The sequence below is a fragment of the Mobula birostris genome, chromosome 14, assembly GCF_030028105.1.
Source record: "Mobula birostris isolate sMobBir1 chromosome 14, sMobBir1.hap1, whole genome shotgun sequence".
NCBI lineage: Eukaryota > Metazoa > Chordata > Chondrichthyes > Myliobatiformes > Myliobatidae > Mobula > Mobula birostris.
Genome location: NC_092383.1, coordinates 11,343,587 through 11,370,821, shown reverse-complemented (window position 1 = coordinate 11,370,821; position 27,235 = coordinate 11,343,587). Strand labels below are relative to the sequence as shown.

The 27,235-nt window shown below is 43.4% G+C and overlaps 1 protein-coding gene across 1 annotated transcript in view; it reads right to left on the bottom strand.

Moving 5' to 3' along the window:
• Positions 1-18,648, bottom strand: part of LOC140209439 (alpha-2,8-sialyltransferase 8B-like) — a 64,137-nt gene extending 45,489 nt beyond the window's left edge. The window contains exons 1-2 of the mRNA XM_072277691.1: positions 17,572-18,648; positions 8,912-8,974 (exon numbers count right to left, since the gene is read on the bottom strand). Coding sequence (XP_072133792.1) covers positions 8,912-8,974; positions 17,572-17,669 — 161 coding nt within the window. The 5' untranslated portion in view covers positions 17,670-18,648. The remainder of the gene's footprint in view (positions 1-8,911; positions 8,975-17,571) is intronic.
• Positions 18,649-27,235: the final 8,587 nt, after the last annotated feature.

Genomic DNA, 27,235 nt, shown 5'->3' with positions numbered 1-27,235 from the left:
GAAGCCTGCAGCCGCTCAAGCTTCCCGAGTCAGATTGGTTCCCTGCCAACAGCGCAATGAGCAGAAATCTCTGACTTGGAAAGGAGACTCAATGCATTTCTCTTTAAAAGAAAGATTAGCTTTATTTGTCTCATCTATATCAAAACATTCAGTGAAGTGCATCATTTGTGTCAAATCAATTCAGTGAGGATTGTGTTGGAGGCAGTCTGTAAGTGTTGATATACTTCTGGTACCAACCTAGCTTGCCCACAACTTACTCACCTGAATGGCTTTGGAATGTGGGAGGAAACCAGGGCACCTGGAGGAAATCCACATGGTCACAGGGCAGCATGCTAGCGTAATTCTAAAATTTTTAATGCTTACTATCAATTTGTATGCCAGGGAGCGCGAAGCACAGAATCAAATATCGCGGTGATGTTTGTATGCTCCAGTATCAGTTGTTTGGTGACAATAAAGTATAAAGTATAATGCGTTACAGTGCCACGTAGGCTCGATTTCAATGCTTAACAGAAGTTTGCATAAGTGCATTTTATAGTAGGGGCATGGAGGGCTATGGTCCTGGTGCAGGTCGATGGGAGTCAAATGGTTTTGGTACGGACTAGATGGACCAAAGCGCCTGTTTCTGTGCTCTACTTCTCTATGGCTCTTATGACCCAAGTTCAATTCCCGCCGTTATCTGTGACTGTGATGGCATGGGTTTCCTCCCATATAATTGGGTGCATTTGGGCAGCACAGGCTTTTTGAGCCAGAAGGGCCTGTTACCATACTGTCTAAATAAAAAAACTAAAAAAAATACAAGCTCCTTAGAGACAACAGTGGGAATTGGACCCTGCCAGTGATTGCTTTAAAGCAATGTGCTTACTACTGCGCTACCATGCCACTGGCCAAAATGTTCAATCATGTTGTGAATGATTTTATGGTTAATGTGATTGGATAGTAACTTTGCCACCCAAACAGGATGGAGCTTCCAAGCCCACACTGTCCTTAATGCAACTTTGAACGATGTTATTCGGTGCCTGTGACGAGCTCGTGCGTAGAGGCTGTGGATCTCACAGCAGTGACATCAGTTGTTGAGCCACACACGTCTGACGTTGCTGCTATGACACCGTGTAAGGAATAGGAGCAAATTAGGCCATTTGGACCATCGAGTACCTCTGCCATTCAATCACAGGTGATTTATTTTCCCTCTCAATCCCTGCTCACTTGCCTTCTCTCCATAACCTTTGACACTCTATCAATCTCCTCTATAAATATACCCAATGACTTGGCTACAGCCATCTGTGGCAGTGAATGTACCACCTTCTGGCAAAAGAAATTCTTCCTCATCTCTGTACTAAGGGGACATCCTATTGTTCTGAAGTTGTGCCCTCTGCTCCTAGTCTCTCTCACTATAGGAACATTCTATGTCCACTCTACCTGGGCCTTTCAATATTCAGTAGGTTACAATGAGATCCCCCTCACCCTTCTAAATTCCAACGGGTATAGCCCCAAAGCCATCAAACAATCCTCATATGTTAACCATTTCAATTGTGTCAAAGATATTATCACCTCTTATTGCATTTTGAGTTACCTTCTGTTGTTTTTTAAAAGCTTCCTAACCCTCCAGCTTCCCACTAGTTTTTGCAAAATTGTATGCCCTGTTTTTTTGTTCTTATGCTGTCTTTTACTTTCCTTGTCAGTCATGGTTGCCTCATCCTCCCTTTAGAATACTTCTTTGGGATGAACCGATCCTGCGTCTTTTGAACTACTCCCAGAAACTCCAGTCAGTGTTGCTCTGCCATCATCCTTGCTAGTGTCCTCTTCAAAACAATGTTGGCCAGTTCCTACTTAATGCCTCTGAGGTTGCCTTCTAGCTGTGCTTGTCTGGCTCTCCTATAAACTGTAGCATGGGCTTTGGAAATCTGCAGCAAACAGAACGTTCCTGGGCTTGTTTAGTACATCTTTCCAAGCACCAAAGAACATTGAGGTTGTGGAATTCCCCTTGGGAATTGGGAGTGCCCTCCTTTCTGTCTCCTGCATGCACATAGAGCCAAAGAGTCTGATTCCAGATCGCTCAACATATCCTTGGACTGACACTACTCAGCTCCTGGAAGCTGTGATCAGACCCTACGTGTCAAGAAATGTAGAGGAGGCTTGGTCCAAATGCAGAGCAGCGGAGACGGTTTAGCAGTGAGCTATCACTTTAATAATAAACTGCAAAATTACAAGCCACAAGGGGCAGCAAAACCAGAGAGCACGATATTTAACAGGACAATACAACAAGGAAACCGAAGGCTAGGAGCAAGTAACTGGTTGAGGCTGGCTGGTTTGAATGAGTGAACGAAGACAGTGGTTGAGAGCTGGGTTTAAATAGGCAGCAGGTGATGAGTTGGGAACAAGTGGTAGGGACTCCTGTTAGCTGGGTGGTGCCTGCCTGTGCAGGCCTGACACTGCAGTTAACTTCCCTGCTTTGATGAGCTCTGGTTCAAAGAATATTCGTGCCAACTTTCAGCAACACCTGTCGTAGGCTGAGAAATTACAGGGATCATGAGCTGGAGCAGATTTTCAAGGCGTTGCAGCTGGTGATCAATAGACTGTCTGCAGGAATGTCAAACCAAGTGAGAGGGGAACAATTGCTGTGGCCTCTACTCAGGGAGGAGAGGCCAGAAATAGACTGCTACTTAAAACAAGCTCGAGGCTGGTTGTGTGCACTCCGCACCATCAAGTGAATTGACTTCGCAGCTGGTGATAATTTCTGTGTCGAAACTTGTCCTTTCCCAGAGCAACATTAAAACTGACACCTCAGTCAGGCCGGCTGCTGGAGACAATTCATGCCGGTAATTCTTTTTCTTTTAAGTGGAACAGTACAGTACAGTACAGGCCCTTGAGCCCATGATGTTGTGCTGACCTTTTAACCTACTTCAAGATCTAACTAACCCTTCCCTCCTCCATTTTTCTTTCATCCTTGTACCTATCTAAGAGTCTGTTAAATGTCTCTAATGTTTCTGCCTATGCCACCACCCCTTTGAGTGCATTCCACACACCCGCCACTCTCTGTGTGAAAAACTACTTCTGACAACTCACCCCCAGACGTTCCTCCAATTACTTTAGAATTATGCCCTTTGCTCTGGGAGAAAGCAGCCGGCTCTATCAAGTCACCTCTCATCCTCCTTCACTCAGCCCTAGCTCATTCAGCTTTTCCTCATAAGATACTCTTGTACTGGAAATCAGACTTTTGAGAAGATGAATAACACATTTGGTGCCTCTCACCCATTTAAAATTAAGAAGGTTGCAAATTTTGATCATAGCCTTTGTTCAGAGGTGGCAGCGGAGAAACAGTATGCAGGCATTGGAGAGAAAAAGCTCCTCCTCATGTACCCCTTAACTATTTCACCTTTCTCCCTTAAACCATGACCTCTAGTTCAGTCACACCCAACCCCAGTGGAGAAAGCCTGCTTGCATTTGCTCTGTCTATACCCCCGTAGCTTTGTACACTTCTATCAAACCTCCCTCACTCTCCTACATTCCGGGGAATGAAGTCCTAACAAAGCTTTTCCGATAACTCAGGTCCTCGAGTCCCGGTAAATCCTTGTACATCTTCTCTGCACTCTCTCAATCTTACTGATATAACTCCTGTAGACAGGTGACCCCTGCACACAGTACTCCAAATGAGGCCTCACCAACGTCTTATACAACTTCAACATAACATGCAAACTCCTGTACTCACTACCTTGGTTTATGAAGGCCAATGTGCCAAGAGCTCTGTTTACCACTCTGATTACCAGTAACGCCACTCCCAATGAACTACAGACCTGTATTCCCAGATCCCTTTGCTCTACCACACCCCTCAGTGCCCTGCCATTCACGGTGTAAGACCTATCCTGGTTAGACCCACCGAAGTGCAACACCGCACGTTCCCAGAACCCTCTGTTCTCCTGTAATCCTCAGTGACCTGCCACTCTCCATGTATGCACTCAGCCGCACCAAGTGCCTTCGTCACACATCAAAGTTTAGAAGTTCAAAGTATATTTATTATAAAAGTATGTATACGTTATACAACCTTGAGATTCATCTCCTTACAGGCAGCCACAAAAAAACACCCAAAAGAACCCATTAAAAGAAAAATCAAACTAGCACCCTATATGCAGAGAGACAGAGAAATCCCCATCTGCCCAGTGTCACACCGTGACCCTCCACCATCTCTTTACGTTTATTGGTCACGAGTGCACTCAAACTAAGCTCTTCAGTTCCCTTCCCTTATAACTAGGTTAACAAATCTGTTGTAAATGTTCACTCGAATTTTCTTTTAACTACAGGTACTTATTCCACACTGGTATCTGAAGAATTAAATCCAATACCAGTGTTTGTTAAGTGTAAGCAGCACAACAGATGGAAAGTTTTAAAGTCAACTGGATAGATAGATCCGTGTGGGTTACCAGGATCAGAATCAGCTTTACTTTCATTGACTTTTACGTCCTAACATTTGTTATGTTGTGATAGCAGTAGAAGGCAAAGACATAGAAAATACTATAAATAACAAATAAATAGTGCGAAAGAAAGGAATTAATACTAGTATTCATGGGTTCATGGACTATTCAGAAATCTGATAGCAGAGGGGCAGAAGCTGTTTCTGAAACATAAGCCTTGAACTCCACACCACCGAGCTTTAGTAACAGTTATTACCATACAACCATCAAGCTCCTGAACCAGCATGGATAACTTCATTCACCACAACTTTAAACTGATTCCATAACTTACAGACTCACTTTCAAGGACTCTACAATTCATCTTCTCAGTATTATTTTGTTTTATTTGCGTAATTTGTCTTCTTTTGCACATCAGTTGTTTGTCAGTCTTTGTTTATGCATAGTTTTTCATAAATTCTATTGTATTTCTTTATTTTCCTGCAACAAAATGAATCTCAAAGTAGTATATGGAGACATATGTACTTCGATAATAAAATCATCATTGACTTTGACATGCACTGTATACTCAGTGGCCACTTTCCTAGGTACTTTCTGTACAAATAAAGCCACCACTGAGTGTATCTTTTTGTTTTTCTACTGCTGTAGCCCATCCACTTCAAGGTTTAACATGTCGTGCATTCAGAGATGCTTTTCTGTACACCATTGTTGCAACGCGTCATTATTTAAGTTATTGTTGCCTTCCTGTCAGCTTGAACCTGCTTGGCCACTCTCCTCTGTCCTTTCTCATTAACAAGGCGTCTTCTCCCACAGAACTGCTGCTCACTGGATGTTTTTTGTTTATCACACCATTCTCTGCAAACTCTAGAGACTTTACAACCCACCTAGCTTCACGTAACCCTTCTAGCTAGCCTCCTTCCCTTCCCCCTCCGCCTTTTTATTCTGGCGTCCTCCCACTTCCTTTCCAGTCCTAAAGAAGGGTCTCAGCCTGAAGCATTGACTGTTTACCTCCATAGATGCTACCCGACCTGCTGAGTTCCTCCAACATTTGGTGTGTGTAACTCTAGGGAATATTTCGGGTGAAAATTCTAGGAGATTAGCAGTTTCTGAGATACTCAAACCACCCAGTTTGGCGCCAACTATCAAGGACACTTTTTCTTCCCCATTCTGATCTTTTGTCCTGAACAACAACTGAACCTCTTGACCATGACTGCATGCTTTTATGCAGTGAGTTGCTGGCTCATGATTAGATATTTGCATTAATGAGCAGGTGTACAGAATCTAATAAAGTGACCACCAAATGTGAGTTATGTATAACTTATGTTAGGTTTATGTTACAGTCTTATGGTTACCAGGTTAGAAGGTGGTTCATTTAAAACTGAGGTACTTAAGAATTTCACATCATTGGTATATTTAAAGTGGATGTTGATAGGTTCTTGATTAGTGTCAGAGGTTACAGGGAGAAGGCAGGGAATGGGGTTGGGATGGAGAATAAGCCACCCATGATTGAATGATCAAATGGGGGAGCAGACTTGTTAGGACAAATGGCCTAATTCTCCTCTTATTTCTTATGGTTTTTAGTAGCCTATTTTGATGTTACTTCTATCCTGACCCATCTTGGTCTTCCCATATTCACATAAACTCTCTGCTCCCATTTTCCACCTCTCACCTACATGGCAATTCACAGTGGCCAGTTAGCCTACCGACCTATATACACAAAGTATTTATGCTTGGAATGATGCAGGAAACAGAAGTACTTGGGAATAAGCCCTCACAGTCTCATAGGGAAGGTCCAGACTTCACAAAGATAGCACCAGACATCAATTTTGAACCTGGCTTCTGGAGATACGAACTAGTGGCCCTCCGAGCTTCACCACTGCATTTTCTTCATTCTTTCTCTCTTCTCCCTTTCCAATAACAAAGTGGCAGGGGAATTCCTTTAGTAGTAGTAGTAGTAGTCATACTTTATTGATCCTGGGGGAAATTTGGTTTTTGTTACAGTTGCACCATAAATAATTAAATATTAATAGAACCATAAATAATTAAATAGTAATATGTAAATTATGCCAGGAAATAAGTCCAGGACCAGCCTATTGGCTCAGGGTGTCTGACCCTCCAAGGGAGGCGTTGTAAAGTTTGATGGCCACAGGCAGGAATGACTTCCTATGACGCTCTGTGTTGCATCTCGGTGGAATGAGTCTCTGGCTGAATGTACTCCTGTGCCCAACCAGTACATTATGTAGTGGACAGGAGACATTTCAGACTCCATTAAAATCTGAATTGGTCCTCTTGAGAATGCACATCTTACACATACCCACATGATTCCAGAACACGTCCTCTACAGTCAACAAAGCTCACCAACACCTCTACTTTCTGAGGAGGTTAAAGGGAGCTGGTCTATGCACAGCAATACTCGTGACTTCCTACAGATGCACAGTGGAGAGCATCCTAATATGCCGCATCACTGTGTGGTAAAGAAAATGCACTGCAGTGGACAGCAGCTCTCTACAACTGGTAGTTAAAACTGTCCAATTGATCACCGGCACCAGACTACCTGGTTCAGGACTATTTGTTCCACTCCCATCAGGGAACAGGCTATGCAGGATCCATGTCAGGACCGCTGGACTCAAAAACAGTTATTGCCCACAAACCCTGGAACATCTGGACAGCAATGATGTCAAATCAAGATGCCCTTTATCGATTACATCTCGGCATCTAACATCATCATCCCCTCAAAACTAATCAGTAAACTCCAAGATCTGGGCTTCAACACCCCCTTGTGCAATGGGATCTTGGCTTTCCTCACTTGTAGACCCCAGTCAGTTTGGACTGACAAAAACATCTCCTCCACAATCTCCATCAGCACAGGAACACCACAGGGACGTGCACTTAGTCCCCTGCTCTACTCACTTTACACCTGTGACTGAATGGCTAAGGATGGCTCCACCACCATATACCAAGTTGGCTGATGACACCACTGTCGTGGGCTGTATCAAAGGAAGTGATGAATCAGCAAACAGGAGGGAGACTGAAAATTTGGCTGAGTGGTGTAATAACAACACACTCTTACACAATGTCAATAAGACCAAGGAACTGATTGAAGACTGCAGGGGAGGGAAACTAGAAGTCCGTGAGCAAGTAATCATTGGAGGATCAGAGGTGGAGGGGGTCAGTAACTTTAAATTCCTGGGTGTCACTATCTCAGAGGACCTGTCCTGGACCCATCATATACATATAATTGTGAAGAAAGCACCACAGCACCTTTACTTCCTCAGAAGTCAGCGGAAGTTCGGCATATCATCAAAAACCTTGGCAAACTTCTATAGATGTGTGGTGAAAAATGTGCTGACTGGCTGAATTATGGCCTAGTATGGGAACGCCAATGTCTTTGAGTTGAAAATCCTACAAAAAGTAGTGGATTCGGCCCAGTACATCACGGGTAAAACCATCCCAACCATTGAGCACATCTACATGAAATGTTGCCATAGGAAAGCAGCATCCATCATCAGATTACCCAAGCACCCAGGCCACGCTCTTTTCTCACTGTTGCCATCAGGTAGAAGGTACAGGTGGCTCAGGTCTTGCTCCACCAGGTTCAAGAAAAGTTAGCACCCCTTAATTGTCAGGCTCTGGAACAAAAGGGGATAGCTACACTCCTTTAAAGACTCTTTTATCTGGTTATTTCATGCTCGCTATTTATTGCTGGCTATTTATATCTGCATTTGCAGTTTGCTGTCCATTGATCCTGTTTACAGTTACTGTTCTATAGACTTGCTAAGTATACCCGCAGAAAAAGAATCTCAGGGTTGTGTGTGATGACATGTATGTATGCTGATAATAAATTTGATTTTGATTTTGACTTTGACCATCAGGCTAACCAACACTCCACCCCATTAACCCACCTCATCACACCCTCTCGGCACTACATACACATTACCTAGCGTTACTTTATGTACATACAATCAATCCATGTATATAACTTATACTTACACATTATTTTAGAGGAGTGCTTTTATATTTATATACATTTTTTGTTTTTTTATTGTGTTCTTTATGCTTATTGTGTTTTTTTAATGCTGCGTCGAATCGGGAGTGACAAGAATTTTGTTCTCCTTTACACTCATGTACTGAAGAATGACAATAAGCAATCTTGAATCGTGAAAACCTTTCCCATCCAAGTACTTATCCAGACTTCAATTACGAGATGATATCGTACTTACCCCAACCACCTTCCTCTGGCGGTTTATTCTGCATCCGTGGTTGGACGGCTTTAGTCCAAATGTGGGTCAATGGGACCAGGAAGAGCAACGGTTTGGCAAGGAATAGATCCAGGTCAAAGGGCTTGTTTCTGTGCTGTAGTGCTCTATGATTCCAAAACACCACGCTTTGTGTAAACATATTTGCCTCTACGCCAGAAAAGTATTTGGGATTTCAATTCTCCTTACGAAATTATGAATCATATTCTCCTAATGAGATACAGAGAAATGATCCCATCACCATCTACATACCTGCAACACTTGTCCTGTAGAGTTTCTTTGGATGCCTTCATGATTCTTATTCCTTCTGTAAATCTACACAGAAAGAGACTTATCATAATTCATGAGAATACTCAACAATAAACAACAGAAGAAAAATTATATTTCATCTCCCAATATGATAAAATAAATGCTCTCTCTTTTCAACCTCTTTCTTTAATATTTGGTTTTTAGAATCATCCTCTTTTTCTTCAGTAAATATATCCTTGCCTAGTTCAATCAGTATACTTGGTACCACAAACATGAAAAAGTCTGCAGATGCTGAAAATCAATTACCAGTCCCGATGAAGGGTCTCGACCAGAAACGTCAACTGTTTGCTCTTTTTCATTGATGCTGCCTGGCCTCCTGAGACCTTCCAGAATTGTGTGTGTGTTAACTTGGGACCAGCTTTGTGGATCTCAACACTCCATCTAATTTGAGGCTCAAGGTGGGAGGTAGGGTTTGATGATGTCTTCTCTTAAGATTGTCCTCTGTAATCTGCCTCCACATTGTGGTCTCTCAATAACAAAAACCTTCCTGTTCAAACCTTTTGGGTATTCATGGTGAACTAGACCAACCAATATGGGACTATGTTAGTGCCAGAGTGAATGGCCCGAATGTTTAGAAATAATTGAACAATTGACACAGATCCTTACCAGAGGTGTAAAGGCTAATATTTCATTCAAATGCCAAGACCAGTACTTTGAATTGTAAATTGAATTATTGTGACTTTGAGTGTTTGTTTGAGATCATCACTGTTAATTTTCACTTCAGATTTGTCCTGTCTGATGTTAATATATATCTGACTGGGGTATTCTATCGAATTCTTCTATCAGTGATTTTGACCATTAGTTACTGCTATATGGCTGGAACACCAAATGCTTTAGGTATCCCCTTTGTTAATATTTCCTCATCTTGATATCATTCTCAAACAATAATCCAGCCTGGAGAAAAAGCATTATAATGCTGATTACATTGTAAATGCATGCTGTTATTTATGTATTTATGCACATTTTATTCCATACTTTAACCTCTAACTTTATTTATATAGTTTGTCGTTCTTTATAATTGTTGAATATTATTTCTGTTGCACATTGCATCAACACTCCCACAGCAAATTCTAAATACTTGTACCACAAACAAGAGAAAATCTGCAGATGCTGGAAACCCTAAGCAACGCATACAAAATGCCGGAGGAACTCAGCAGGCCAGGCAGCATCTATGGAAACGCCTTGATGAAGGATCTCGGACCAAAATGGTGACTGTTTACTCTTTTCCATAGATGCTGACTGGACTGCTGAGTTCCTCCAGCATTTTGTTACTCCAAATACATGTAAATATACAGTATGTGGTGAATAAAGCTGTCCTTGATTAATATAACAAATCTCTGACAGAACAAAGATACTTTATACTTTATTGTCGCCAAACAATTGGTACTAGAACGTACAATCATCACAGCGATATTTGATTCTGCACTTCACACTCCCTGGATTTCAAATATTAAATATTAAAAATAGTTAAAATTAGTAAATACTAAAAATTTAAATTATAAATCAAGTCCACAAGATAAACTAATCTCTAACATTTATGGATATTTTTTGCACATTTGTAGAGAGCTGCACGAAATTATGACAGGCATAGATAGGGTGAATGCATACAGACTTTTTCCCCTCAGTTTGAGTGAGACAGGCCAGAAGTAGAGGCCTATATTTAGGGTGAAAGGTGAACTATGTAAGGATGAATCTAAGGGGGAGCTTCTTCACTGTCCATCATTATGGGTGGCAAGTGGAAGGGTGTATTCTGCTATATCTACATATCTCTGAGTTTCTTGCAGTCACGTGCAGAGCAGATGCCATACCAACACGTTATGCATCCACAATCATTTCTATGGTGCAGAGAATATCATCGGTAAGGATTGACGAAGACATGGCAAATTTCTTTAGTCTCCTGAGGAAGTAGAGGTGTTGGTAAGCTCACTCAGCTGTGACCTCAACGTGGTTGGACCAGGGCAGACAATTGGTGATGTTCACACCTAGGAACTTGAAGCTCTGAAGCTCAGCAGTGTTGATGTAGATAGGAGCGTGTGTACCACACCCTTTTCTAAAGTCAATGACAGGCTCTTTGGTTTTTGAACATTGAGAGAAAGGCTGTTGTCATGATGCTATGTCACTAAGTTCTCAATCTCCTCCCTCTACTTGAGTCAACGTTATTTGAGATGCAGCTTACTCCGGTGGTATCATCTACAAACTTCTGGATTGGAGTAAGAGCAGAGTCTAGCCAGACAGCCACGGAGTCATAGAAAAGTACAGCATAGAAACAGGCGCTTCAGCAGATCCAGTCCATGCTGAACCATTTAAACTGCCTTCTCCCATCGATCTGCACCTGGGCCTTAGCCCTCCATATCCCTCCCATCCAAACGTCTCTTAAACATTGTAATCGAGCTCACATGCACACTTCTGCTGGCAGCTGATTCCACACACTCATGCCTTCTGAGAAAAAGAATTTCCCCTCATGGTCCTCTTAAAGCTTTCAGCTTTTAACCCTTAACCCACGGTCTAGTTGTAGTCCCACTGAACCCCAGTGGGAACAGCCTGCTTGCATTTACCCTATTTCTACCCCTCATAATTTTGTATACCTCTATCAAATCTCCCCTCAAACTTCCATATTCCAAGGAATAAAGTACTAACCTATTCAATCTTTCCTTATAAACATAAGATGTAATGTAAAGATTTTTACTCCTCACGTATATGAAAGATGTAAATAATAAAGTCAATTCAATTCAATATAACTCAGAATCAGAATCAGAATCAGAATCAGGTTTATTATCACCAGCATGTGACGTAAAACTTGCTAACTTAGCAGCAGCAGCTCAATGCAATACATAAGCTAGCAGAGAGAGAGAAATAATAATAATGATAAAAAATAAAATAAAACATAATAATAAATAAACAAGTAAATCAATTACATATATTGACAGAGGGGAAGAATCTGTTCCTGAATCGCTGAGTGTGTGCCTTCAGGCTTCTGTACCTCCTGCCTGATGGTAACAGTGAGAAAAGGGCATGCCCTGGGTGCTGGAGGTCCTTAATAATGTACGCAGCCTTTCTGAGACACTGCTCCCGAAAGATGTCCTGGGTACTTTGTAGGCTAGTGCCCAAGATGGAGCTGACTAGATTTACAACCTTCTGCAGCTTCTTTCGGTCCTGTGCAGTAGCTCCTCCATACCAGACAGTGATGCAGCCTGTCAGAATGCTCTCCAGGTCCCCCAGTCCCGGCAACATCCCTGGAAATTTTTTCTGTACTCCTTCAACCTTATTTACATCTTTCCTGTAGGCAGGTGACCAAAATTGCACACAATACTCCAAATTAGACCTCATCAATGTCATATACAGCTTCAACATAACATCCCATTTCCTGTACTCAGTTTTATGATTTATGAAGCCTGATGTGCCATAAACTTTCTTTACAACCCTATCTACCTGTGACACCACTTTCAATGAATTATAGACCTGTATTCCAGATCCTTTGCTCGATGGCACTCCTCAGTACCCTACCGTTCACTGTGTAAGACCTACTGTGGTTGGTCCTGCTGAAATGCAACACATCAAATGTCTGCATTCAATTGTATCTGCCATTTTCAGCCCACTTTTCCAGCTGGTCCAGATCCCGCTGCAAGCTCTGATAGTCTTCCTCGCTGTCCACTACAGCTACAATCTAGATGCCATCTGCAAATTTGCTGATCCAGTTAATCACATTATCATCCAGATCATTGATATAGACAACAAGCAACAATGGGCCCAGCACTGATCCATTAATCACAGGCCTCCTGTCAGAGAGGCAACCATCTACTGGCACTGACAGGCTTCCCTCACAAAGCCAATGTCTAACCGAATTTACTACCTCATCTTGAACGTGGAGCGATAGAACCTTCTTGACCAAATTCCCATGAGGGACCTTGGCAAATGCCTTGATTTTGTCCATGTAGACAACATCCACTGCCTTACCTTCATAATCTTTCCTGGTAACTTCCTTGCCAAGCAAGATTTGTTAGACATGACCTACCACACACAAAGCCATGGACTAATTAGGAATTAGTCCACGTCTCTCCAAATACTGATCCACTCCCTTAGAATACAGTAAGATCATAAGGTATAGGAGCAGAATTAGGCCATTTGGCCCATCGAGTCTGCTCCACCATTTTAGTATGGCTGATCCAATTTTCCTCTCAGCCCCACTCTCCTGCCTTCTCCGCATTTCCCTTCATGCCCTGACCAATCAAGAATCTATCAACCTCTGCCTTAAATATACATAAATGTTTGACGTCCATAACTGCTTGCGGCAATCCCTTGCAAGAACTTTCCCACTACTGATGTGAAGCTCACCGGCCTATAATTACCCGGTTTATTGAGTCATGGGTGTACATAGAGCAGGGTGCCGAGGATGTAGCCTTGTGGGGCACCAGTGTCTACAATCATAAATCAGGTACTGTGCTGTGAGAGATAGAAGGACAATACGTGTTCTGACTGCTGTACAGAGAGAACTTCTTTGTTCACTGAGAACAAGGATGTTGCTAACTACAGCTGATGTCCCTGCTGAAACAAGCATCACATGAGCATTAAACCTGAGACTTAAAGAGCCTTTTGGTGTCTTTTATATCTTTTTCAGAATGTCTCAAAGTGCTTTGGGGCCAATTAAATACTTGTTAAAGTGTGGTTGGTTTTGCACTGTGGAAACATCATTTTTATTGAGCAACACATGCAGAAAGCTAGAGAAACATGTCAGGCGGAATCTGTGGAGGGGAATAAACAGTCAACGTTTCAGGCTGAGACACTTTATCAAGATTCGAAGGAAGGCAGAATAAGAAGGTGGGGTCTCTTGTGTTTACAGTACCTCTCAAGTACAGTATTCATTGACAAGCCAATGTGATGGAGATTGGAAGGTGGAGGGGCTTAGATCGCTCACTGTAAGACCTGTTAGATCGCTCCCTCCTTGTCACCACTCCGAGCCCACTACCAACATCCAGAGTGCTGATTTACCATAGGGATTGAAACATCAAGTCCGAGTAGCTCGACTCACACAAAGGCAATTTACACAGAAGACAATGACCAGAGGTGACAGACGCTTCAGTCATCGCTTCACGATGAGGCCACTCTCAGATCGTATTTAGCCGCACATTGTGGAGATAATTGTCTTGATAATCACACTGTACCGGGTGAGCGAGTAGTCTTTGGGGTACTGCAAGTCTGTGTCTTTATTGATGCTTTGCTGCACGCGTGAGTGCTCGATGGAGGGTGCCGTTGCCTTTTTGCTGGTGGGGGAGAGGAGGGGGGTTGTTGCTTTGTTGCTGCTTATGCATGGGAGGGGGGAGCTGGGGGCAGTTTTGGGGTTCTAACATTTAACTGTCTTTCAGTCTTTGGGGCACTCCTCTGTTTTTGTGGATACTTGCAAAGAAAAAGAATTTCAGGATGTATATTGAATACATTTCTCTGACATTAAATGTACCTATTGATACCTTTTGTAAGCAAAGGAAATTACATTTGCAAACATTTATATATGGGTTTCCTCTGGGTGCTCCAATTTTCTCCCACAATCCAAAGACATATGGGTTAGTAGGTTAATTGGTCACGTGGGTGGCAGAGGCTTACTGGGCTGTTAAAGTGCTGTATCTCTAAATAAATAAATTCAAAGTAGGTATATGTCACTACATATGGAAGGAAAAAGGTAAACTTGATTCCATCTTGGTATATGCTAAAATACAATGGACAAAATGTTGTTAGGTTGGAGTGGGATTGTTTTGAGGAAGTACAAGAGACCCAGTCCACAGCAATGTTTTGAGAAAGTTAAATGAGTATGTCTACAGCCATAAAGGTGGAAGATGGTGAAAACAATGTTTTCCATGGGAAGGTGAGGTCTCTGTGCAGGTGCAGGTACCAAATGCACAGAAAAGTACCAGTGTAAGGGGTTTTGAAGGGTATAAAAAGGGCACCTCCTTGGTGCAAGGGAAGAGAGTTTTGCCCTAGGCTAGGCCACGGTTGGTGGCTAGCACTGAGATACGGAACAGTACATCAAGGGAGTCAGAGTTAAACTTAAGAGAGGGGGGGGAGGGGGAGAGAGAGGAGGGAGAGAGAGAGGGGAGGGGGGAGAGAGGGGGGAGAGAGGGGGGAGAGAGGGGGGAGAGAGGGGGGAGAGAGGGGGGAGAGAGGGGGGGGAGGGGGAGAGGGGAGGGAGAGGGGAGGGAGAGAGAGAGAGAGAGAGAGAGAGAGAGAACTTGCTGCTCATTACACCACTAGCATTTAGGGCAGTAGTGAAGGTCCTCCATCTCTGTCTGTCCTTGGCCACTCAGATGCATTGCTGTTTTACCAGTCGGGGTTGTTATCCCTGAGCTGAACCCCTGAATGTGGAGAACCAATAGACCACTCTTAGTCTGACCTCTACCCTTTGACCTGTTAGCTGGATGACCCTACCAAGAGCCAAAGAATAAAACCCTGACTCCAGCCAACATAGCTCTCCGGTTCATTGAGGCACGCAAGCCTCCAAACCCCAACAAGCTCGTCGTCCACTTGGAGGAGAGAGAGAAGAGGCTGCGTGAAAGTTTCCGGCATTCCACAGGTCAGCTTATTTAGGGAATGATAAGTGTTATTTTGGTTACTGCTGTAGAGATTTATTTCTCCTTTTGTATTGCATTTGTGCTAATTTTAATAAAGTGTTTTCTTGTGGCCTTGAACATGTGTTTGTCTCCTTTGTTTGCGAATACATTTGCAAATACCCGGAGATGAACCAGGAAATAACACATTAAGAAATTTAAAATAATTTTGGCTTACAATATGCTATCCTGGGATTCATTTTCTTGCTGATATTCACAGTGGAACAAAGAAATACAATGGAATCATTGAAAAACTACACGCTAACAAACACTGGCAAAAACACAAGATTCTGGACAATCCAGAGTTACACACACAAGATGCTGGACAAATTTAGCAGGTCAGGCAGCAGCTATGGAAAGAAATAAGCGGTCGAGGTTTCCAGCTGAGACCCTTCATCAGGACTAGAAAGGAAGGGGGAAGAAGTTAGAATGTGAAGGTGGGGGAAGGCATGGAGTACACGCTAGAAGGTGATAGGTATACCCAGTTGAGGGGAAGGTAGATGTGTAGGGGAGGGGGGATGAAGTGAGAAACTGGGAGGTGATAGATGGAAAAGATAAGGAGATGAAGAAGAAGGATTCTGATAGAAGAGAGTGGACCATAGGAGACATGGCCCCAAGGGACCCAAGGGGCGGTGATAGGCAAGTGAGAAGAGGTAGAGTGGGGAATAGAAGAAGAGGGGAGGAAGTAGGGAAGGGCATGGACCGATGAGTCAGAATGGGAGCGGGGAATGCCAATGTGCGAAAGCAGATAAACTGAGCAAATAGAAAAAAGATAATGCTGAGAACATGAGGGGTAGAGTCCTTGAAAGTGAGTCCATAGATTATGGAATCAGCTCCATGTTGGGGGTGAATGAAGTTGTCCACATTGGTTGGAGCCTGATACTTGGAGGGTAATAACTGTTCCTGAACCAGGCTGTGTGGGACCTAAGGCTCCTGCACCTCCTGCCTGATGGAAGCAGTGAGAAGAGAGCATGGCCTGGAAGATGGGGGTCCTTGATGATGGATGCTGCTTTCCTGTGACAGCACTCCTGGCAGATGCACTCAGTGGTGGGGAGGGCTTTTCCTGTGATAGACTGGGCTACATCCATTACTTTTCCGTTCACAGGCACTGGTGTTTCCATACTCCGATCTATTGCAGCCCCATTGGAATTTGTTGTGAACTTGCACAGATCAGAGAGCAAGAATAAAACATATAGGTAGAGACCATGATGCTGAGAAGTCCTAATATACATAGGATAATGGTGGTAAATTACATCTGAACACTGGTAGGAGTAAGTAAAGACCAAATCACATGCATATACATAGAAATAAATGAATATAGACTGAACAAAATAAAAAGCAGCTGGGGGGGGGTGGAAAGGAAATTGGCAAAGATAGTAAGATCGATCATAAGAGACTGAGAGGAGAACTGTTTCAGAAAAAGGGAGAGAGAGCAAGAAATAACTACAGAAAGAGGGGACGGAGAGGATGGGGCATAGCTGCAGTTAATGAAAATATCTAACAATGCTTGGGGTGTGAAACATGGAAGACAGAGGAAGGTTGGGAGAAAGGGAAGGAAACAAAGAGAACGGAGAAGAGGCTCGGAGTGAAGGGAACGGATAGACAGCAAGAAAGAGAGAGAGAGAGAGAGAGAGTGTGTGAGAGAGAAAGAGAATCAGCGATATTTACCGTGCAGTAGGAGTCAAGTGAGAAGCTGGCCCCGAGTAGGATGTGAGTAAATTCTGAAAGTCGATTCTGTGCTTTTATTTAAATAAAGCGACAGAATAGGAAGGTGTGGACGTTAACATCGAGACTCCCTCTCCCCAGTCACTGAACATTTAAAGTAACTGGAATCTGTCCGGCGTTTGGAAAAAGGGCAGAAGGAATGTAACATCTCAACAGGATTTGAAACAGCAAACCCTGGTGTAATCCCACATTCCTGAAAAGAATTGAACGGCTAATCTGACATGCCGGGGGATGGGTGGCGGTGAGTGAACGCGTCTCAGTACTAAAAATACAAAAGAGGTTTACCCGAATTCTATCTCCACTTCGGAAATATCCGCCAGAACGAGAAGGATTGCCAGCAGAGCGAGGAGTCCAAACATCCAGCCGGTGAATTCCAGGCGCATTCTGTGCCACTTTGAAATGTGTTATATCGGCACACTTACAGTTAGCAGGGCAGAGGGACAATCTGCAACTTGCTGATATCGTCACTCCCGAACTAATGTGTGCCTTTTTCACTGGTTGTCTATGTGTGCGTGTGTGTGTGGGTTTGTTCCACCCGTTGTCCCTGATCTTTCTCTACTTTCTTTCTCTCTCCCTCCTCCCTCTCTCTCTGTTCCACCCGTTGTCCCCGATCTTTCTGTTCTTCCTTTCTCTATAACCTCTCTCTCTTTCCTCTCTCCCCCTCTGCCTCCCGTTGTCCCTAATGTTTCTGTTCTCCCTCACACTCTGTTCCACGCGCTGTCCTTCTCTCTCTCTCTGTGTGTGTGTGTGTGTGTGTGTGTGTGTGTGTGTGTGTGTGCTAACCGTTGTCTCTCTCACTCGTGAGTGTTTTATCGGTGGTCTATGTGTATCTTCCACCGCTGTCTCCACTCTTTCTCTCTTTCACTGGTTGCTTGTGTGTGGCTGTATGTTTGTATTCCACCCGTTTTCTTTCTTTCACCTCTTTCTCTCTCTGTCTCTGTTACACCGGTTCTCTGTGCCTTTACCCCGTATTTGTGTGTGTGTTTCACCCGTTGTCTACCTATCTGTCTAGTTTCAGCTGCTCTCAGTTTTTAACCTTGTGTGTGTGTGAGATGTTTGTTTCACCAGTTCTCTGTGCCCTTGCTCTGTGTGTGTTTTTCACCGGCTTGTCGGTCTATCTGTCTCTCTGCTTGTTTCACTAGCTCTCAATTTTTACCGTGTGTGTGTGTGTGTGTGTGTGTGTGTGTGTGTGTGTGTGTGTGTGTGTGTGTGTGCGCGATTTCCTCCATCCAAACGCAGTTGAATCCACTTCACATTACCCGCCGCCCAGCTCTCAACCGCTTCCCTTTCTTCTCCTTGCCTCCTGTCGTTTCCAAGGTTTCCTCGGAAATCCAGTGGGACTGGAATCCCAGCTCATGGGTATTTGCATAGGGCAGGAGCAACGCGAAGGGGGGCCGCAACAATAAAGTTTCTAACAAGCGCCTCTCTGAGGACATCACGAAGAAACGTTGCCCTTAAAAGTGAAAATGACCCTTGTGAGAACGCTACCCCATCGGAGTAGCGCCAGCCCTTTAAACCAACACATTCTATGAAGGGAACAGTAGTTATTTTGAGCTCATGTCTTGTCTCTGACATTGCGTCATTTGTTCTGTTTGCAACCCAATTTATTGAGAAATCCAGTTTAGGGTTATTGTAGGAACATCATTATCTGGTGTCAGTCCAACAATGTTTGCAGAACCTTGGTGTCCAAAGGCAATAATCGGTTCTCAGACAATATTTTATTTGCAGACTTGCTTAGCAACTCCCTTAATTAGTCTGGCTCATGCTGGCCCACCGGTGTGTTACAGACAACCTCTAGATTTAATTGCCGCACCTTGGCGTCGGCAATTCCTTCCGAAAAACTCTCCCCGCCTCTCTTTCTTCCTTGTGAAATATATCTACTCAACAAAGCTTGTAATCGTCTATCCCAAAATGCGTGGCCTGTTTGCTGAGACCGACTTCGGGTGCTGCCTATGCGGAGTTTGTATGTTTCCCTCTTCCAGACCTACCCACATGGGGCAGGTAGACAAATTGTTGCTGTTCCGTTCCTTCAGCAGTTTTGTCTGTTTCTGCGAGGCGGAGCTGCTGGCTGTCGCTCAACCCAGCTCAGATGGAAAGCGTGCCAGCAGCCGGCCAGACTTGAACCCGGGACCACTCGCTTCGAGGTCCAGTGCGGATGCTCACTACACCACCTAGGTAGACTAACTGACTTTTGTAAATTGCTCCCCCCACCCCGCCCATCAGACGAGAAGTTGAGGGGTATGTTTCATCGTTCCTGTGCTGAGAACGGAGTGGATTTTGAATTAGGTTCCTCTGTGCTAGAGGTAGGAGAGAGCAGGAGGTTTATAATGTAAGTGTGACTACAAAGACAACTTCTTGCCTTTAACACGGTGAAATGGGGTGGTGAGGCAGAACGGTGGTTAACACAATACCAGCAACCCAGGTTGAATTCCTGCTGCTGTCTGCAAGGAGCTTGCACATTTTCCCTGTGATTACATGGGTTTCCTCTGGGTCCTCTGGTTTCCTCCAAAGTTCAGAGATGTACCACTTGGTAGGTTAATTAGTCATCGTAAATTGTCCTGCGGTTAGGCTAGGGTTAAATTAGGCAGAGAGGCTTGAAGTCCTGGAAAGGCCTATTCCGCACTCCATCTCAATAAAAAAAAAAGTCTCAAGATGGTTCTGTCACAGGATTACACAACAAAGTCTGCAAACAAGCCATATATTAGGATAGACCATTATAGGCTGTGTTGAATAGATAGGCTTTAAGGAACTACATAAAGGAGACGAGAGAGATGGGGAGTTTTACGGAAGGAATTTCAAAGCTCAGAGTTCAAAGTAAATTTATTGTCAATGTATGCAAAACATATAATTCATTCTTTGAATGAAAGAGCAACATCGCTACAGGGCGGGAACCATTTGAAAAGAACAAGTCTCAGTGAGAGTGAGTTTTATTTAAGCCAATAAAAAGAATGCAGGTTTAAGTGGAGCAGCTATTGTGTGAGTGGTCCAGTGCTCGAGAGGTCTGGTGTTGGCTGAATAGACCTCAGTGAGAACAGGCAGGGGCTAAGGGTGCTGAGTCATTTACTATTATTTGGTTTGATTGTGGAAGTTGGGCTGGAGTAGTTAGAGACAAGCTCAGCGAGAGGAGGCTGAGTAAGTGACCTAGGTGAGTGTGAAACTCAAATATTCAAAACAGGAGGCACAGGTAAATTTTATTTTGTTGTCTGTAAATCCTTAGTCTTTAGTTCAGTGTGGGCAGGAAGGCTGAGGTGGTAGAATGCTCCTCCTGTAAGATATAGGATTTCAGGGTACCTAACAGTCTCCAGCTGCAGGAAGTGTGCCCAGTTTCAGTTCCTGAATGACATGGTCAAGGAATTGGAACCAGAGCTGGATGTACTCAGGACTGTCCGGGAGGCTGAAACCCTCATGGATGAAAGTTCTACTGAGGTGGTCTCTCCTAGAGTGCAGGCTACAGATGGTAGATGTGTGACCACCAGGAGAAACAAGGCGAGTAAGCAGTCAGTGCAAGGTGCTTCTGTGACCATTCCCCTCAGCAGGATGTTTTAAAATAGTCATGGATGTGTGGATCTTGCAGGAAAGAGTTAAACTGGAGCAGGGCAAATTATAAGAACATTTTGCAGGAATGAGGAAGTGTTAATTTGGAACAGCTGTTTTTGGGCAAGTCCACATCAGACAAGTGGAGGATATTTAAAGACCAATTGCACAGGGTATGAGACAGGTATGTTACAGTCAGAAGGAGGGACAAGGATGGCAAGGCAAAAGAATTTCAGATGTCAAGGAAGGTAATGAATTTAGTCAAGAAAGAAAAAGAAATGTGTATAAAGCTGAGGAAGCTAGGATCAAACAGAGCCCTGGAGGATTATAATGAGGTCAGAAAATAACTCAAGAAGGGAATTAGGAAGGCCAAAAATGGCCATGAAAAGTCCTTGGCAAATAGGATTATAGAATCCTGAGTCATTCCATGCGTACATCAAGTGCAGTGGGATAACTAGGGAGAAGATAAAGGGGTGAAGATAGATTACTCAAAACTAAAGGGGTGAGCATTTGCTTGCATGCGAAGGATGTGGGTGAGGTTCTTAATGAGTACTTTACATCAGCATTTATCAAGGAGAAAGATGTGGAGGATAGAGAGATCAGTACTGAATGTATTGATATGCTGGGGCATTTAGAAGTAAAGGAGGAGCCAGTGTTGAGACTCTTAAAGAACATTAAGGTGGATATGTCTCCAAGGCCTGATGAGATATACCCCAGGTTATTGAGAGAGGCAAATGAAGAAATAGCTGGGGATTTGACCAATATCTTTGTGTCCTTTCTCATTTCAGATGATGTCCCAGAGAACTAGTGAATAGCTATTGTTGTTTCATTGGTCAAGAAGGGAACTAGGAATAATCTTGGAAACTATAGACCGATGAGTCTCACATCAGCGGAAGGGAAGTTACTGGAGAGAATTCTTAGGGATAGGATTTATGGGCATTTGGAAAACCATTGACTAATCAGGGAGAGGCAGCATGGCTTTGTGCAGGGCAAGCCATGTCTTACTAACTAGATTGAGTTTCACAATGAGGTGACAAGGGTGATTGATAAAGCTACAGCTGTGGAGGTTGTCTATATGGATTTTGATAAGGAATTTGATAAGCCCATTCAGAAGATTAAGGTGCATAAGATCAATGGTGAATTAGTCACTTGGATTCAGAGCTAGATTGACTATAGAAGATTGTGGGCAGTGGCTGAAGGGATTTATTCTAGCTGAAGTCTGTGATTAGTGGTGTTCTGCAGGGTTCTGTTATGGGATCTTTGTTGTTTATGATGTATATGAATGAACTGGATGAAAATGCAGATGGGTTGGTTAGTAAGTTTGCAGATGATATGAAGATTGGTGATGTTCTGGATAGCGAACATCACTGGCAAAGACTGCAGCAGATATAGCTCAGTTGCAGATATGGACAGAGAAATGGCAGATGGAGTTTAACCTGGCCAATGTGGAGTGTTGCACCTTTGTAGGACAAATGTAAAAAAGACAGTACACTGCTAAGAGCAAGACCCTTAATAGTGTTGACGAGCAAAGGAATCTTGTGGTCCAAGTTCATAATTCCGTGAAAGCGGAGGTACAAGTTGACAGTGTTTAAGAAGGCATTTGGCATGCTTGAGGCATTGAGTTCAAAAGTCAGGAAGTTATGTTGCAGCTTTATAAAATTATAGTTGGGCTGCATCTGGAGTATTGCATACAGTTCTAGTCATCCCATTATAGGAAGGATGTTGAGAATTTGGAAAAGGTGCAGAAGGGGTTTATCAGGATGTTGCCCGGATTAGAGGGCATGTGCTAAAACGGGAGGCTGGACAAACCTGGGTTGTTTTCTCTAGCATGGCAGAGGCTGAATGTAGATTGGATGGAGGTTTATAAGGTTATGCGAGGCATAGACAGAGCAGACAGATGGTATCTTTTTCCCAGGGGTGAAATGTCTAATACCAGAGAGCATGCATTTAAGGTGAAAGGGGGTAATTTTAAAGGAGATATGAGGGGCAAATTTTTTTACAGAGAGTGGTGGGTACCTGGAATGCATTGCCTGAGGTGCTGGTAGAGGCAGATACATTAGAGAATTGAAAGAGACATTGAGATAAGCTCATGAATGTGAAGGAAATGGTGGGATATAGATATTATGTCAACATAAGGGATTAGTTTAGTTGGCCGTTTGATTACTAATTTATTTGGTTCGACACAACATTGTGGGCCAAAGGCCTGTTCCTGTGCTGTACTGTTCTAGCTTCCATATTCTATACAACCTTGAGACTCATTTTTGTGCAGACACCCACAGGAAAATAAAGGAATGCAATAGCATCCATGAAAAACCATGCATAACAAAGGCTGAGTCCCTGAATGTGAGTTCACAGGGTACGCAGTCAGTTCAGCACAGAGGTGAGTGGATCATTCCATGCCAGTCCAGGAGCCCAATGGTTCTTACCGATGCTAACATACAGCAATGAAATATTGAGGTGGTCTGCAGCACACAGAAACTTTTAACAGTAAAGGACTGCAGATGTGAAACTATCAGAAGCTGGGAAAGATTATAGAGGCAGGAAGTGATCTTAAAATGAAGTGTTGGTTAACTAGTTCTGTTACTGTGTGTGTGTACACATGTGTTTATGCATGTGTGTGCACATGTGTGTGTGTTGTCAGTAACACATGGATAATCAGTGAATGGGACACAGCAGGTCAGGCAGCTTCTATGAAGGGGAATAAACAGTAGATGTGTCTGGCCGAGACCATCCATCAGGACTGACCCATCACCAAGGTTAATTTTGATAATTTTATTAGTTTGATTCGTTTTGATGCAGTATTGATGAAGGGTCTTGGCCCCTAAATATTGACTATTTATTCCTCTCCATCGATGCTGCCTGACCTGCTGAGTTCCTCCAGCATTTTGTGTGTGCTGCTCAAAATTTCCAGCATCTGCAGGATCTCTTGTGCTTATGAGTGAATGGGACTCCATGCGAGTTTGCTTTCAAAGATAAAATGAAGAGAAGTACGATATAAGGTATCAAGCTATGCTGGTGGAGCAGAGGTGGAACAGGATAGAGGAACACCTAACTTTCTGAGTGTTGATGGTATTGACGTGGTCAACCAGGGCCACTCACCCTGTCAATGAGTCTAAGAACTTGTTCCCTCCATGGGGCAAGTGGAGGCACTATGGTAGTGTAGTGGTGAGCACAATGCTCTTACAGCTCTTACATGTTCGTTCCAAAATATGCTATTGGAACTGGGGCAAAGCCATCTGTGAAGATGAAGTGCTACCTGTACCTTGGAAGAATATAGTAGTTTTCACTTATGATTTTGAATAAGTCTATTGGGCTCATCAAATTAAGCAATCCCATCAAACCCATAACCTCTCTTTATTTCTCTGTGTCCTGCAAATTTCATAAAAGATTTACTCTATTTGTCACAGGTATATTAGAAAGTCAAACCCACAGTGAAATGCATCATTGTCATCTACAGTAGTCCGAAGTTGTGCTGTGACCAGCTCGCAAGTGTTGCCATGCTTCTACTGCTAACATAGGCTGCTCACAATTTACTAACCCTTCTCCTAACTCGTACATCTTTAGAATGTGTGAGCAAACCACAACGCCCAGAGGAAACCAATGAGGTCATGTTATTTGACGACTTAGCTGGTTGCTACACCTCTGTATGAAGCCCTCCAATGGTGGGGGCGACCATGGATATTGTGTCTTAGCTGTCTATATGACATGCAAGCCAGGTCAGTACGATATGGAAGGCAAGCTGTTGCTCAGGTAAACAATGAATCTAAAGGAATGGCAGAGACAGATACAGATTGGCACCAACAGGAGTTGCCAGTCAGCAACTGAACTCCATGTAGGATTGCCTTTGGGCCTCTAGCTCTGGATTTTTTCTGTGGGATTTACTCCAAAAGCCTTCCCCTTGACTTGAAATAGCTGTAAGACAGTGGAGGTTTGAGATCAGAGTTTTCCTTCTCCTAGATGAGCTGCCAACCACAGCTGATGAGACTAATATGCCTGAAGCTACTGGCTTTAAGGTGCCAGTAACCCTCTTTTGCCCCTTCTCCTGTCAGTAGAAATGGTCCACCGGGCTTAGTACCTAAATTACATGTGAAGGCCGGGAACTGGTTGTCAGAGCTACCTGAGACCTATGCTATCGAGAGCATTGAATAGCTTACCCCACCACCTCCCCTGGCTATGACCTTAAGGATCCACCATATAAGGTTTCAGATACTGGTGTACAGGGACTCTTAAGGTCACAGCTTCTATTTTAACTTCATTTAAATAATACACCTCCATTTTGTTTTTCTCAAGTGCAAGCGAATACCTTCACATTTACCTACAGTAAGTTGCATTACATACTCTGTCCACTTGCTCAATCAGGCTAAGATTTTTTTGCATCCCCCTCACACTTCCCAGTCACACTCATTTTAGTGTGGATGAAAAACTTTGAAATATTACATCTGGCTCCCACAGTCAAATCATTGGGAGATAATATGAATAAGTGGGCCCAAGCATTTATTCCTGGAATATTCCATTATTCCATTAATATTAATATTCCATTAGTTAGTGCCTTTTATCCCAAAAAAAGACCATTTATTCTTACTCTGTGTACTGCTTTTCAAATAATCTTCTATCCACGCCAATACATAAGTTTTGCACACAAACATTTTCTGTGCGCCTTTATAAAAGGATTTCTGAAAATCCGCATAAACCACATCCACTGATTGTCCCTTATCTGCAGTACCAGTTACATTCTCAAAAGACGCCAATGGACTTGTCAAAAAAAATTTCCTTCCAGAGTCCATCATAACTTTGTCTAATCCTATTGATATTTTCCAAGTGTCCCGTTAGCTCGTGCCTTGCAATAGACTCAAGCAATTCCCACACTATTTATATTCACTGAGTGGCCACTTTATTAGGTACACCTGCTTATTAGTGTAATTATCTCATCAGCCAATCATATGGCAGCAACTTGATGCATAAAAGCATGCTCCTCCAGAATCTCCAGAGAAGAAGGCCCTGAGTCCTTGGCTTTGCTTGTTGCTCGATGGCTGGGGCTGGGGCTGGGGCTGGGGCTGGGGCTGGGGCTGGGGCTGGGGCTGGGGCTGGGGCTGGGGCTGGGGCGAAGGCGAAGGCGAAGTGCAGCGCTTGGCAGAGGACGGTGCTCGGAGAGGCTGTTACGGAGGGGCTGGTCAGAGGCTTGAAGTTTTCGGACGGACTCAGAGTCCACTGCAGTTGGGCGCTTCCAATGGTTCTGCATCGGCAAGTTGGCGGTGCTTTGAGGTTCATGGCAGGGAGCGTTCCTCCTTTCTGCCGCCTGCGTGAGATGATGAGTCTACTAGGACTTTGAGACTTTTTTTACAGTGCCCATGGTCTGCTCTTTATCAAATTATGCTATTGCTTTGCGTATATGTTATAATTATGTGGTTTTGTCAGTTTTAGTCTTGGTTTGTCCTGTGTTTTCTTGTGATATCATTCTGGAGGAACATTGTATCATTTTTTAATGCATGCATTTCTAAATGACAATAAACGAGGACTGAGTGTCCTCATAATCTAATAACATGGCCAAGAGGCCTCAGTTGTTATTCAGACCAAACATCAGAATGGGGAAGAAATACAATCTAAGTAACTTTGACCACGGAATGATTTTTGGTGCCAGAAAGGGTGGTTTAAGTACCTCCAGAAACTTTTGATTTCCTGGGATTTTCACACACAACAGTCTTTCGAGCAGTGTTTTCTAATCTGGGGTCTACAGACTCCTCAGTTAATGGTAGGGGTCCATGATATTAAAAAAGGTTGGAAACCCCTGGTCTGGAGTTTACAGAGAATCGTGCAGAAAGCAGAAAAAAACATCAGAATGGGGAAGTGACTTTGACCATGGAATGATTGTTGGTACCAGACGTTGAGGTTTGAGGAACTGCTGATCTCTTGGGATTTTCATGCATTACACTCTCTAGAGTTTAGAAAGAATGGCACAAAACAAAAAAAACTCAGTGAGCAGCAGTTCTGTGAGAGAAAATGCCTTGTTAATAAGAGAAGTCAGAGGAAAATAGCCAGACAGGTTCAAGCTCACCAGAAGGAGACAGTAATTCAAATAACCACAGGTTATAACACTAGTGTGCAGAGGAGCATCTCTGAATGCATAACACATCAAACCTTGAAGTGGATGGGCTACAGCAGCAGAAGACCATGAACATACACTCAGTGGTCACTATTTTAGGTGCAGGAGGTAACCACTAAAGTGACCACTGAATGTATACAAGGCTAACTAATATATACTTCCTGTTTTCTTTTTTTTTCCAAATACAGTAATAGGGTTATGCTTGCCATACTCCAATCTGTGGAAATTATTTATAACCTATAGGTTTCGGCAAAGTGCCAACTGATACATCCACCATTCCCAGTCCATCAGAGGCATAAATTGAGCACATCTGCA